This window comes from Mauremys reevesii, linkage group 1 (genome assembly GCF_016161935.1).
Source record: "Mauremys reevesii isolate NIE-2019 linkage group 1, ASM1616193v1, whole genome shotgun sequence".
In the NCBI taxonomy this organism is placed as follows: Eukaryota; Metazoa; Chordata; order Testudines; family Geoemydidae; genus Mauremys; species Mauremys reevesii.
The window spans coordinates 54,941,950-54,958,006 of record NC_052623.1 but is presented as its reverse complement, the minus strand read 5'-3'; the positions used below and the strand labels follow the sequence as shown (position 1 = coordinate 54,958,006).

The following is a 16,057-nucleotide window of genomic DNA, read 5'->3' as shown; positions in this document are numbered from 1 at the left end:
ACCTTCAGAGGCCATAACGAAGCCTCAGTGTTCAGACAACTCTCTCTTTAATGGTACAATCTCTCAGATATCCTTCAGGGCTTTTGTGGGCACTTTTCTATGCCATAAAGTCCCTTCCAAAGCAGCAGTTTGAGGTAATCTTGTCTTTTTTTTTTTTTTTTTTTTTGAAGGACCAGGAGATTGAAATGTGTCCCTTCTCAGCCATAGATCTTTTAACTGCTGCCGGAGCATTATTTGTAGAGGGAACACTGGAGACAGACTGATCTGACTGAGCAGGATCTGATTCAGGTCTCATGGATCTGTTCAGGAAATACATCCTGAGTTTAATTTCCTTGTTCTTTTTGAGACCACTTGCCAACATAACAGTAGATAGTAATCTGCTAGGAATATACCAGTCCCCTAGACAATAAAAACACTTTTTTTTCCTGAGTGTCTCTGACCAGCATAGCAACCCTACATGAAAGACATATCTTAGAACATGGAGATTTAGGAGCCATCATAGCTGTTCTATTACCCATTGCCAGTACCTAACAATGTTAAACCTATCTCAAAATACTAATTAAAACTAAAATACTAACAAAGAATTAATCTAAAGCTAACTGACTAAAACAACAAATATTTACAAAAGACTAAATAGTGAGTTTAAAACAAAGATAATGGACTGCTAAAATGTTCTGTCTGTAGCCTAAGGCTGCATTAGAAGGAACTGAGTAGCAGTTGGTCTGCACCACCCTTTTATTCCCTCAGGGGATTGGCTTGGGGGCAGACATTCTATGAGCATCCAAGAACCAACAGGGGACAGCTAGCAGGAAAAAGGTTCTGATTTCTGGCAACAGGAGGCACACAATACCATGAGTGGATGGCATGTAGACTATCACTTGAAGAAGTGCTATTTTAATTGAGCTAAGTATTCTATTTACAGAGTGAGAAGGAAGATGTTCTTTTTAAAACAAATTAAATGGTCTCCCTCTTTCTCCACTCTCAAAGTGGCCTTTTGAATGTTCACTTGCCATTTATTACCCTGCTCAAAAAGCTGACACCAAATTAGGAAGGAGGGGTTTATTAGCTTGTGTTTAAATGAAGGAGTCTAACTGGTTTCTAACTATGTCATGTTCCTCTAAAATTAACTTATTATTAAAATTAACTCAATTAACTTATCTCCTTTTCTCAATGGTTTTGGTTGTTGCTGGGACTTGTTTGTTTTTTAAAAATACAAAAGGCAGACAAAGCAATATTTCCTCTTGTGTGCATTAAGATTCCAAATCATGACTGAAAAATAATTTATTTCCGGAAAGAATATTTCATTTACAAATTCTATAAAGACTATCTTTAACATAACTTGAGAATCACCAATTAGCAAAAGCTGTGGCACTATATTTACATTCTAATCAAAGGGACAGAAGTTTGATTGAGTCATCCAATTAGAGATACACAGCCGGATTTAATAATAGAAAAGAGAAATAAGACTATTCTGGAAAACAGATTTACTGAAAAGACCCCTTACATTTGAATTCTGTACCATTCAATCAGTAACATGTCCTGAAATCTATGCAGATGATGTAAAAACTATTAATACATTTGCCAAGAAGAGCTATATAGAATTGAACATCTTGAGCAAGAAAATCTTTGCATATATTTAAAAAATTTAGCACTACTGGGAAATATATTCTAGAAATCTTATGTTTTATGTATCTTTTCATCCATGAACAATTATCTATGTAAAATAATACTTTATTATTTAAGACAGTGGTTCTCAACCAGGGGTCTGAGGCCCCCTGGGGGGCTTCAAACAGGTTTCAGGGGGTCCTCCAAACACGACCAGTATTAGACTCACTGGGGCCCAGGGCAGAAAGCCAAAGCCCCACCACGCAGGACTGCAGCCTGAGACCCCAAGCCCAAGTACCATGGGCTAAAGCTGAAGCCTGAGGAACTTAGCTTCAGAGTGCCCCCTGTGGCGTGGGGCCCTGGGCAACTGCCTACTTGCTACCCCTTAATGCTGTGCCCTGGGTTGCATATGCAGAAAAACAGTTGTTGTGGCACAGTTGGGCTGTGGAGTTTTTATGGCATGTTGAGGGGGCCTCAGAAAGATAAAGGCTGAGAACCGCTGATTTAAGGTGACAAGCACTGCCTGCCATTTGGAAAGAGGATTCTTTTATGCTGCTAGGAATCTTCTACCATTGCTCCCCTGCTGATTAAGCAGCATGTTATCTCAACGTGGGTGATGAGAAGGATCTTTGCAGGAAAAAAAAGATAGGCAAGAAGAGTTGGAAGGGTGGATTTCTCAAAGTTCAAAACCCTTCTCAAAATCTGCTGGAGGTGAAGGTAGCTTAAGATATTTATATCTGAATCCTTCCTACATTGTCAGATATCACTTATGCCAGAGCATGAATAAGGCTTTGGCATCCCTGTAGGAGCAAGTAGGTCAGGTGGTGGGATATGGGAGGAGAAAGTAGGTCAGGTGGTGGGATATGAAAGGAGCCACTGTGCCAGACAGAGGGGTGGGGGAAAGGGGAAGTGGTGGCATAGGGGAAAGAACTTGAAGAAGTGACACAGACTGGTTGCACTGTGAGCAGGAAGACCAAGCTGAGGGGCAGGCTGCACAGGAATGGGGCAGTCACTCTCTCACACAGAATCTGGGGCGGTACAAAGGACAATCCTGACCTCCACATTATGCTACATACTGCCCCATAAAAAATCTTCCTGCCCTACCTGTTGTATAGATCTAGTGCAATTAATATTTTTTGAAGAAATACTGAGGATTAATGGTCATTTTTGCCATTAGTTTTCATAGCTGAAAGTTTACCAGCAGATACTGAGGCAGAAAACCTTAAGAGAAACACAAAATAATGGTCCTCTATCAAAATGGCCACTGCCTCCAATAGTTCCCAAAGAAAGCAAACTCCCTGTCAGAGAAGCTGGTACCTCTATGTCAGGAGGTGAAGAGGAGCTCTATGAGAAGATATGTATGGAAGCAAGATCCATCTTTGTTAAGGGCAGCTTTCTCTCAGTCCCACTGAGAACAATGTGAGATGGTCTTAAATTTGAAAGATGGCAATTCTTCATGGAATCCTCTCTAGTCGAATATTATTCCTCAGCCTCTGCTGAAGCAAATTCCTTCAATTATGAAGAACAGCAGTAAACAATTACTAGTAATCTTAATAATGTCTTCAAATGTAGCCTATGCACAAGATTTCAAATGAATTAACAAAGGCTACATCTACTCTGTGAGCTAGGGGCATGATTCCCCAGTTTGTGTACACATACTTGCACTTGCTTGATGAGAGCTAGAGAGTCAGTATAAATAGCAGCATAGCTGTGGTAGCACTGGGAGAGGCAAAGGAGGCATGGGTTAGCCATGCTGAACACATACCCACTGGTTTCAGGTAGGTTTGTACTCCGCACAGCTCAGCCATGACTCCACTGTCATGCTACCATGGCTACACTTCTATTTATACTCATACAAGCTCTCATCAAGCAAGCACAAGCATGTGTACACAAACAGGGGAAGATCATCCTTTGATTGCCAAATAGGTTACATCTACACTACAAGCAATCAGGCTAAACAGGCAAATGAAATCCATCCCTGTGTCTGTCATTAAGTGGCAGGCCTCAAATTTAACACCACATGGGAGAGATCACTATATGCCCATCCCCACTCTCACATACCTGGCATTTAACTGGGTTCAGAGTGGGGTCACCAGATCCCATCATATAATCAAGAACTTGGAATAGACCTTCCATGAGACATGGGAAGAGGGGGAAGAGAGTATCAAAGCAGGAACTGCAGTTCACAAATATTTCAGGTACCCCCTTTTCCTAGAGGAACACTGTCCACCTACAAAATCCCAGCTTTCATTTACCCCTGGGAGCTGGCCCTCGTAGTTTTTGTCCATACTGAACACCAGCCACAAATTGCAATGAGCTAATCAAACAAACAGTCTTACTTTTCCTAATCATAAACTATCGAGGCTATTTCCTTTCAACCCAACCGTGCCTCCATGACTTTCTGAGGAAGTCAAAAAAATATCAGCAGAACTGGGCCAATTTGGCCCAATGGACCAAACAGGCAGTGAGTCAGACCGCAGCTTCCTGAAGAACACAGCTCTTGTTCTACAACTAAGGGGAATGAGGAAGGGACTGCTGAAAACAGCAAGAGGCGTTTGAAAACCCCATGATGAGTTTAAATAGATCAGGATGAGGTGAAGGGGCGCATGAGAGCCAAACAGCCCAGCCAATAAGAGGTGGAGGACATCAGGAGGAGAAGGGGCCTGGCTGCTGCTTCACCAAGCATACACTCCCACCTCCACTTCACTTCCACATGCTGTGTCTCATGGAGGCAGTCCAATCACCCACACCTCCCATTGAGATGGGGATGAAACATGTTGCTATATTATTTAAAGGACCTGTTTTAAAATTGATCTTAACTCAAAACAAACAACAGATTTATTTATGAATTCTCATTCATTTCATTCAGCAACCAAAAAGTAGTGCTGTAATTTTGTGGAGAATATGTTGCATCTTACATACACAACAAAAAGATTGAATCCCTGCTTTAACACAAAAAACTCAACATGTTTAACTGTGGTGCCACAATTGGCACTTAATTAACATCAAGCCAACTGATATGAGGCATGAAAGACAGACAATCTTGTTATTAAGAAACAGAATTCAGACTACAAAGATCCAAGTTCCTGGACCTGCTACACACATTATAACATGACTAAGGCATGTAATTTAATTTCTCTTTGCCTCCATTTTCCACCTCTGAACTGGGGATATTTAATCTTTAAAATTGATTTGAAATGTTTCAATCTGGACTGAACACAGTATAAGAACTCCAGATATGCAACACAAGTGAACTAATTTTTATTATGAGACATGTGTGGTAACTTGGTTGAATTAGACTCAACATTTTCTGTCACTCAGATATAATGTTTAAATTGAATTTTAGCTATTTCAGGGAAAACCTATATTATAAAATTAATGTCCCACAGGTAAAAAAAGAATTTCCAATCCATTGTGTTATCCAGGGTCTGTATATATTATAATACATTAAAATATCTTCTATAATCTGAAAACACATTGAAGTTTGTGAATTTCATAGTCATCTCTCTTCAAAATAGTCTCAACATAAGAGCTTATATACTAATAAAGATTAGAAATACATCTAACCCCAGAGAGATGATGTTCTATTAAAATATATAACTAAAAAAGGAATAACTCTAGTAGAACCCAATTCTTGATTTTTTTTTCTTTTTAAGAAATTAAAAAAAAATTAAGGAAATAAACATGCCTGTTATTTATACAATCCTATTTTTTAACCAAATAGGAATGTACAAATGAATTATGGTCCTATGCATGCACTTGAGAGGATAGCAAACAGTCACTAAAGAAAAGGAAAGGAAAAATCTCTTACATCGTTTGTGTTAACATGCCAAGCCATATCACCATAGGATACCAGTTGACCATTAACGTAACACCGAATTTCACTGTTTCTCCAACGATTGTAGATGTGCACAATGCTGATCATGTACCACTAAAAATAATTTGAAAAGATATTGTTATACAACATTATTAAATGCTAACAATCAACATATCATGTTTGACTCCAATCCTGTAAAGTAATGTAGGAGTAGGAATCCTTGCATCCCCAAAGAGAGTCATTTTAAATCAGTAAGACTTCACATTTGAGTACCTGGCCACTGGAATCTCTTTGCAGAATCCGGTCCAAAAATTGTACATATAATCACTATATAGATGTGTTTTTTTCAAGTACAATTTAACTAACTTTTGTTCTGCACACAAAACATGAACAAGGAAGTTCAGATAGAAAATTATGTTTTAAACTTAGCTATAATACCCTTTTATTTTTATAAGATCTGCATGTCTAAAGACCATTTAATAATAAAGCATATCATGTTGAATATTGTATTAAAAACATAGTCTGAATTGGCCCCACCTCGCAGGTGATTCTGATTACTCTGTGTGACTACCCTGTTCTCAGAATTACTAACCACTTGGCTAATGTGTGTGTAGTCATCCACTAATTTTTTTTATTTTTTTTTTTTTTTATCAGAAGTGATTTTATCTTCCAGATCACCGAAGAAAATATTGAATAGCACTGGAACTAGAATCAATCTCTGTGGAACATTACTGGAAACAGCCCACCATTCAGTGATAATTATCCATTAACAATTATTTTTTTATATCTGTCAGCCTAAAGGAGGAGCAATTACAGAAGTTACTCAGCAATTCATACCTGAGTCTCCACGGTAAACAAGTTTTAGTATACACATTTAAAAATCATCTAAAGCTGTCCTTCAGAATAAACATAAAACCAGACATCTGGAATAGCATTTAAAGCTTCAACTCTTCAGTTTGCAACTGATCACCTGGTCAACTTTTTTGTTTGCTTATTTGTTTTAACAATGCAGATACAGATAACAGTCAATTGGTTAGAGTTGGCCTGTCTTGAAAGTAACACTTCATGTTTTGGGAACTATTACATGTCTTCTCCAGATTGACCTGGATTAAAAATGTATTCACTAAATGGGTAAGCATTCACTAGAAGAGAGATCAAGCAGTTCTGTGATACCAAAGGTCAATCCATACTGAAGTTGTTGTTGTTGTGTTTTTTTTTCTAAAATTACTGCTTATTTTGCAAACGTTGGCTTTAACTTCACCTACTGTGGGGTGGCTACAAATGGTTCATCACTAGCTGTGAAGGAAGTGTTTTTTTTTACCCTTCATCAGCTCACTTCATACACGGTATTAGTGCCAGGATTCTGATGTTTCAGGAACAAATCTTCCACTACTGTATTAAGTGATCCCATCTTATTTAGAACAATGTTTTGTATTTCTATCAAGTGCCATTGATTGAGCTTACGGGTGTTAACTATCAAGATTACTTGTCTTCGCTGATAGCTCTTGTTCAGGGATAATCCTCCACACTACCTTTTATGAATAAAATGGTATGCTCGAGGAACGTTTAAGCACTGTATCCCTTAGATCCACATGAAAATAAGTGGGGCTCTACCAAATTCGCGGTCCATTGTGATCAATTTCATGGCCAGAGTGTTTTAAAATTGGTCAATTTCACGTTTTCAGATGTTTACATCTGAAATTTCAGTGTTGTAACTGTGGGAGTCCCGACCCAAAAGGGGATCATGGGGGTCACAAAGCTAATGTAAGGAGGTTGGGGGATTACCACCCTCACTTTTGTGCTGCCTTCAGAGCTGCAGAGCTTCCTGAATCTGGGTCTGATCTCCCCTGTGCCGCTGGGAGCCTTTAGAGCTGGTAGCAGCCACAGAGCTTCCTGCAGCCGGGGAGGTACCCGGAGGTGGGTCTGATCTCCCCCCAAGAGCAGCCGTGCAGGAGAAGAGGAAGTCCCATCCCTCCCCAGCCTGGCGAAACGAAGGAGACCCTGGCTGACACCCCCAGCCCTGCCCCTCCCTCACCTCCCAACAGCTAGATTTCACAGGGGAGATCTAATTTCATGGTCTGTGACATGTTTTTCATGGCCATGAATTTGGTAAGACCCTAAAAATAAGATATGTATCCCATGAGGTTTAGCCTGGTTAGCAAAAGGTTTCAGAATGAAAAAAAAACTTGTCAAGGGCAGGATAACTACTGTTAGTACAGTAGAACCTCAGAGTCACAGTCACCTCAGGAATGGAGGTTGTCCGTAACTCTGAAATGTCCGTAACTCCGAATGAGACATTATGGACTTCAGCCACTGGGGAGAGGGGGTTGGGGCTGCAGCCACAGGTGTGGTCAGGGCTTCTGACCGTCAGGAGTACCAGGGCTCAGGCATTTTGATCTGGGGTGGGGTGCGGGGCTCAGGGCTTTAGCTACGGGAGGGACCGCTGTGGCTGAAACTAGTGTTCCCGTCATAGCTAAAACCCCGAGCCCCCTACAGGGCTGAGAAGCTGTGAACAAAGCCACAGGGCTGAATCCCCGAGCCCCAGCGCTGCCTCCAGATCTAAAGCCCTGAGCCATGGTGCTCCCAAGAGTCAGAAGCCCTGACACCCCCCCACACCTCTTCACCCTGAGGCTGCAGTCCTAACCCTCCCTTCCCCCTGGGCTGACGTCCTGAGCCCCAGGGTTAAATCTCCAAGGCAGTAAAGTATTTGCATGCATGTGTGTGGGTGTGTGCATTCGTGCATCTCCGCTGCTGCCCAATTACTTCTGGTTCAGAGGGTGTCCAGTTGATCGGTAAGTCCAAAACTCTGGTGTTCATATATCCTGTATCTAAGGGCATATCTTCATTGAAGAATTAACTCAAGTTATCTACACTTCAGCTAACTCCTCTTGAATTAGCTTAGTTCAAGTGAGAATGATCACACTGCAAAACATTCGAGCTGCACAAAGTAGTTGTATCCCTACTTCATAACTAGCCTAAGAATCAATAGCATTTGAACTTCAACCAACACCTTGTGACAGGCCAGCTAGCTCAAAGTTAAAGCACCACTTTAACCAGACGTTTTGATGTGTGGACAGGAATCAGGTTAGAGGCAACACTTATGTTATACCTCAGGTTAGCACTGTAATGAAGACAAACCCTACACTGAAAAGTTCCTTAAATGTTCCTATTCTTGAGGATATGACTATCCAAGATTCTCTCTACTGATGTAGATATGCAGTTTTTTCTAATTCCAGACAACTCAAAGTTTACTTCCTTTCTAGTTACAATCTTGAAAAACTATTTTATGATACTTGATCAATATGGAGAAATATGTTCATTTTTTTTAGATCAACCCTTGAAAAGTGACCTAGAATGATAAAGCTGAAAATATTAGTATAAAGTTAAGAAAATTTTATTACTGAGCAGACTTCAGAACAATTACATTATGTATCCATGCAGTATGGGCTTTTCTAGGTTGACCCGATTTCATGGTTTTCAGTGGATCTTCACACCAGCTGCTTACGTTTTGATTTACATAATATCCAGTGGATGACTTTCCCCTGAGTGAGTCAGTGTCTCAACTCTAAAGATAACCTTTTAATATCCTACATAAGTAATTCTAATGTGTCTCGTCTAATTGCATCTCTAAGCCTCTGCCAAATTTCCTTATGATCATTTAAATTAGGGTCTTTTTCAGACTTGGCTACAGACCAATAACTACAGTAAATATCTACAATCCAGAAACAGTATTATAATTTAATCAATTTATAGGATGCCTACAAGGCATCCAAATACCAGACCGTGAAGACAAAATAGTATACATATTATGAAGTAAATGGTTTGAGTCTAGTATTTTTATGGACATCAATAGTTAATTTTAAAATTCCAGAAGCTAGTTGATACTATTGACATTAAAAAAATACAGAGAAAAAAAATGTTCCCCCTGCACCCTCCCCTTTTATATCTGTTTGAACTCAACAAGTGGCTTTTATTAAGTCCTGCTTTCTCTAAGACAATGGGGGAGCAGGGTGGAAGCTTCATGGGTGAAGTGTGACCTGTCTCCCCACATCCCGATCCCGTTTGTTGTAGTTAAACATCCTTACCCAAATAGGAAATTTAGATAGAATTCTTTCTCAAAGTATAAAACAATGCTTAACTGACTGGAGGGGTTACTCTTCATTAAATGTCTCACCTCTGCCTCCATGTCCACGTAACTACAAACTGTAGTGAATGATGATCAGTGTTTGCAAGATGTGTTAATATTCAATTTCTGATCATACAAAAACAAATACGATAATTTTAAGTTGTCATAAGTTTCTGAATGTGTTTCAAGGAGGACTTTCAAAAGTTGTCTAATTTAGAAGTGCCTACCGTGTCTAATTTATCTATATCTTAAACTCTTATTTGAGCGGTGAAAGTTTTGTCTACGTTTTTTAATGTATGCTTCTAAGTATGAAAAAATTCAGTCCTAGGCGTCTCACGCTCCACAAGCTAGTACTCATGGATACAGTCTAAAATGTCACAGGCAGCAGTTCCCATATTGTTCTTTAAGCTTTTTCCTTCTTGGGAAAAAAAAAAAAAAGAACAAACATGAAAAAAAAAATGCCCCCTTCAGGCTGCAGAGACAAGTTTGGATTATTTCACATTTATCTTAATGAGCTAAGTGGTACAGGCTTTTGAATAAAATATAAATGTGCAGGCCTGATCAATTGTGCCCATTAAACATCCAATGGCACTGTATATAAGAGATGGGATAATAAATGCTACACATCCTGGCCAATTTTCAACTTGGTATTAACCTTCTGCATAGCTTAATTCCCCCGTACAGTTTAAAGAAGAAAGTTTCTTTCTTTTTAATATAAAATCATCATTCATTTTCTGTTCTAAACTGTAATGTTGCTGTGGACGGTTACATTCTTTCCTCTCTCGTAAGTGGATGCATTTAAGTGGTAGGTGTCCTGATTCCGAACATATAGTTGTACGTCACAACTAGAATTCTTTTGAAGAAAAAGGCTTATTTGGAAACGAAGAAATATTAAGTTTAAAATCAATTACATGCTGAATGCCCTGCTTACACTTGCCAACTGAAGCATTTGATATATAATCCTAAAATTGATGGAATTTTAGTAATACTATTTATGGGCCACATTTAACCATTTTTCTTATACATCTATTGGAAGCACTAATATTCCACTAGAGCAGCAAATGTAGACATATAATAAATTAAATAGATCAAGTATTACAGAGCAGCCATTGTGGATTCTAGAGTGAGTGGTGATAACTCCTGCTATGGAAAAGACTGTGCAACCGTATGTATTAAAATCACTTGAGTTTATAAAAAAAATTGCAAACAAGTTTTCCATTCTGTCTCTTGCTCTGCTCAAGGTGATTTTGTTAATTCAAACAAAAAAAAAGTTTAAGCAAAATGTGTTCAGCGGATATTCATTTTGGCAAGGAAAGAAAAAACCATTCCAAACAAAATTCTAGCCACATGCTGATTTTGTTGGGTTTTCTCCCCCTCTTTACAACAAAAATAAGTCCTCAATGAGGATTAGTGCAATTTATTTCCTTGCATGAAAGAGAAAGATTTTAAATAAGTTATAGGCAAGTGAAAACTAAGCACACATCAGTGGACAGCTGTTAACATTTAGCAGACTAATTAGAATTGCCCCTCTGTGACTTAACACCAGTTCTTGTTTCAACATAGCTTTGCAGACCCACTCAGACTCCTACTATACCTGAGCTGAGTTCTGCAGGGTTCGGGGATATTGCTAGGACAATCTGCATGAGGGAAACTGAAAAGGTCTTAAACAGAGTGAAAAATGTTTTGACCACACTACCGTAAAATCAGGAACAGGATAAAATTACAAACACATAATAAAAAAATCAAAACCAGTAAATCCTATAATTTGGCGAGTGTCCCCGAAAACTGTACTGCATTCTATTATAGCTTCAAAACAAAGCTTTCATTTAAAATATATGTTCCAACTTTTTCTGTTGTGAAGATACAGCCATCACAATAAACCTATGGGCTCACAAGGAAACACCACAATTTGCAGAAAAATATCTCCTGGTCGTACAACAGCAGTGCTGCTCCCCTTCTCTGTCTAAGAAAAGTATGTATGCAAACAAACTCCAGTAGGGACAATTTAAATGTTAACATTATTGAGCATGGACATTTTTTCTTTTAAAGAACGTTTCTTTCAAGAACTTTAGCATAAAGAGTTATATTTAATACAAAATAGTATTACACAGTTAATCTTATACCTCAAGAAAAGCAGTAGTAAGGGTTCACAGAATCATAGACTGCAACTTGAGACCATTACTCCTTGTTCTGTCATCTGGAACCAAGGAGAACAGTCTAGATCCATCCTCTTTGGTTCCAAGAGCTAAATTAAGCCACATTGCATATACACTAGAACCTCAGAGATATGGACACCTTGGGAATGGAGGTTGTAACTCTGAAACATTTGTAACTCTGAACAAGTTCAGTTCGGGCTCCAGATCCAGCGGCTGAAAAGCCAGGCTAGGCCAGGCCTCATCAGCAGCTGAGCTCCCTACCCAGCCCCAGCATGAGTTTGCAAGCTTGCCCACTCCCAGCAGAGAGGTGGGTGTGTCTGTGAGAAAACAGCGGGTCCTCCTCCCAGCGGCAGGAGGGGGGTGTAAAAACAGCATGAGGGGTGAAAGCAGTGCAGACCCCAGCACCGCTCCTGCAGTGCTGGCTGGCTCCAGCTGCCTTGGGCTGGCAGCCCCAGTGTCTTGCTATAAGTGGCTGCCCTGTGGGTGGGGCAGCCCAAATATGCCTACCTCTAAAATGCAATACAGGTACATACAGTATTTGCTTTTGGGGGGGGGTCTCTCCTGCTGCAACATACAACAAAGCATGTGCAACAGAGTTCAGAAGATTTACTTCTCCATTTTTTTGACTTGTATGATTTTAACTGTGCAATTATAATTTTACATTAGTGCAATATTTTGCATTGAATTAGATGTTTATATTATCAAATTTTGGGCTGGCTGCATACACAGAGCTAATATTGCAAACCACAGAAGCAATAGTCCTCTGATCTCCAGAGAACTCCGACACAGCAACACCTGGAATAATGTGGTCCTTTCTATGCCCCTCTTTATCTAAAAGAAACTGAAGAACTGAAGACAGTTCAGAGACAAGTAACAAGAATGATAAGGGACTGGAAGGTAGGGTTGCCAATTTTGGTTGGACATATTCCTGGAGGTTTCATCACATGACAATCTTTAATGAAAGATTCATCTTTAAGTCCTGGAGACTCCAGGACAATCATGGAGGGTTGGCAACCCTACTGGAAGGATTAGTTTAGAAGGAAACATTTAAAAAGGTTAAATATAGATACCTTGTTTAAGTAATAACCAGGGTGCAAACTGAAAAACAAAATTGGTCATTCTCTTCCAAATTCCACTTACAAACCCAACTCCAATGGCTTGACACAAAAGTGAAATACTTCTCAAGGAGGATTGTTTAGGCATTTAAAATGCGATTTCCCATTCTCTGCTGAGCTCCTCAAATTTGTCTCCCTTAAGTGAGGTTTATTTGCACCTTTAGGCAGGACTGAATGCTTTGGCTTCCAGAGTCATGTGATGCCAGTCTAAGCATTTGTTTACTTAAAAAACATACTTCTAGCCCTCATGTTTATAAAGAAAAGCTTGAAAAAGTGAATCAAGTGCAACTCATGCCATGATGGCCTTCCTGCATCTGCAGACAGCCTCCAGTCCAGGTAGGAGTCCACCATATATACAGACCAGGGCCTTGCTGTTCATTGGGGAAGCTTACATGCCCCACCAGGCTCTGCTAGACTCTATTCCACTTGATAGTGTCTCAAATGTCCTTTCAGGCTTCCATCATCCACTCTGTCCTATTGGCTTCATGGGTTAGTTAAGGATAAAAAAGTCTGGTAATCTCCCAAATACTGCTCATCTGTGGCCCCAAAATGAAACTGCAGTCACAGTAGGGTTGAACAGATCTTTAAAATATTATCTCTCCTTTTCTATATGCTGTGATCAGCAGAGAAGTGGTTATGGGCAGGAAAATAATTGGCATTTAAATTATTCTAACTGAAAATTTGAGTCAATGTCCCTTTCAGGTGAATACAGTAGTTTACACTTCTTAAAACTATTGTCAGGCTCTTTGCAGACTCAGGCACCACAGAATCTGTTTGCATTCAGTTTACATTTTAACAGTGCTCTTCTTTACATCCATAAGAGCAATATTTACTAAAATAAATTAAAACCAAGATGCTTGAGAATCTGGTGGCAGCCTCAAACAAAAAATAACACAACACTACAATACCAGCCCAATTAGAGCCCCAGTAGTTTAAAGAGGAGAGCGATTATAACCATCTACAAATATTTAAGGGATAGAAACACTAAGGAAGAAGAAGAATTAGCATAAGAGAAGGTATAACAGGAGCCTTGGATTAAAGTTAAGAAAGGAAAATTTTAGACTGAATTACAATAGAGAGATCTACTACTCTGTAGAATAATTTACCAAGGGAAGCATTGGGAGCCCAAACACTTGGCATACTTAAACCAAGACAGGCAAAATTCTAATAAAAGTACAAGATACAAGAGAGGGAATGCAACATTCATACGGAGAATGAACAACCAACCTGCCAGATCTTTTCTATTTCTAGCGTGAGATGGCATATGACTTGCACCCAAAAACAATGATTGGCTAGAGGCAAGGGTGGACAAAGAGAGGTACCACCCCATGAAGTTCCTGCCAGGTCCATCCCCCTATTGTAGTGGTGGAATGGCATCAGGAAATTGGCTAAGAGACCAACACACTTGCATTGGGAGTGGAGGTGCAGTAGTGTCACTTTTGAACAAAGACAAGGTGTTGGTTACCAATGAATGGATTGTCACTGGAGGGGAGGGATGCCACTACAAAACCATTAGCTAGGTTTTGCTGAGGGTCACTGGATGGCTTTCAGCTAGTGAGCAGCTCCAAAGCCACTATTCTAGATTAAAGTTCTTGTCATTTTCTACTCTGGCAAGGCCTTTCAAGCCTTATGGCCCACTGTCACACAAATCAAGGCCCTGTTTCAATGTGTGGCACAGCAAGCAACTTACATTGGAGAACTGCCATCCCGATATTGAAACTGAGAAACATACAGCCATTTCAAACTATAGTACTCAGGAGCTAGTGTCACTCCACACTACAATCAGTATAGATACTCTTCATACCAAAGAGCACAGTTTACAAGAGTGCTTTAAAAGACTTGTGTGATTCAAAACCATACACAGACTTAGCTCTCAACTGTAAGGGCAGAGAAGCAGTGAAGACAGCTGTCTGCCTTCGTCTGGGTGCTCTATCTGCTATGCTGCTCCTACTTTACATGATGTAGTTGCACAGTATATAGGAAACTGTTCTGACAGTTTATATGCCCAGTAGTCTCTGTTCTATAGATCAGCGGTTCCCAAATTGTGAATCAGGACTCCAAAGTGGGTCACAACCTCATTTTAATGGGGTCACCAGGGCTAGCTTAGACTTGCTGGGGCCCAGGCCTGAAGCCCGAGCCCCACCACCTGAGGCCAAAGCTTGAGTGTTTCAGCCCTGCGTGTTGGGACTCAGACTACAGGCGCCATGCCAGGGGCTGAAGCCCTTAGGCTTCAGCTTTGCCCTCCCACCCCAGACGGGTCAGTGGGGCTCAGACGTGCTCAGGCTTCGGTCCTCCCTCCTGGGTTCATGCAGTAATTTTTATTGTCAGAAGGGGGTCACGGTGCAATGAAGCTTGAGATGGAATGGAACATGGGAGCTGTTCCTGCTCCTACCACTGTTTCAGATGCTGATAATTTTAAAAAGCAACAAAGAGTCCTGTGGCACCTTATAGACTAACAGAAGTATTGGAGCATAAGCTTTCATGGGTGAATACCCACTTCGTCAGACACATGTGATGGTGAAGTGAGCATTCACCCACGAAAGCTTATGCTCCAATACTTCTGTTAGTCTATAAGGTGCCACAGGACACTCTGTTGCTTTTTTACAGATCCAGACTAACATGGCTACCCCTCTGATACTCGATAATTTTAAGGCCTTGTCTTGCACTAGAAGGCTGAGGCCCAAGACTGAGAATCCCGTGTGCACAGTATTGTTAAAGAATGATATTTAAAAGGAAAAAAATTATATTGAAAGGGAAAGTGACCAAATAATTTAAATGATGTTCAGTTAAAATGAAATGAGAAAGGGAAGTTAAAATAGCTGATTCACTCTACTTCTTTCATCTCATTCAGCCTGCATTGATGGGTTCTGGAAAGCATAGCAACAGAAGCTGGCTTCTCAGGCTCTCAAAAATAATTAGCGCCACAAGATGTCACACTTTTTAAGTGAATTGTTCTGCAAGTAGTGCAAAAAGACATATCAGTCTGTGATGCTACATCTGTATGTTATAATTTCCAGATAGAATAGGATGAGTTAAGAGGCTCACTCTATAATATGACAATACCCTGCTGAACAGAAGATTTAATGATTATATTACTGCATAATGTTTCTCTAAATAAAAATCTCACTGCTGCAAAGATTCACATTTTATTTTTTATATTCACATGGCCATGATTTATAAACTTGTAAACTTTCAAAACCAAATCAGTCACCCTCAACTTAGATTTTTTTTCTTTTTG

At 39.9% G+C, this 16,057-nt stretch overlaps 1 protein-coding gene across 7 annotated transcripts in view; it reads right to left on the bottom strand.

The window, feature by feature from the left end:
* NBEA (neurobeachin) overlaps window positions 1-16,057 on the bottom strand; it is an 831,523-nt gene that overhangs the window by 636,332 nt on the left and 179,134 nt on the right. For all 7 annotated transcript variants that reach the window (XM_039530859.1, XM_039530876.1, XM_039530902.1 and 4 more), the window contains exon 7: window positions 5,417-5,536. In XM_039530859.1, the coding sequence (XP_039386793.1) occupies window positions 5,417-5,536 (120 nt within the window). The remainder of the gene's footprint in view (window positions 1-5,416; window positions 5,537-16,057) is intronic.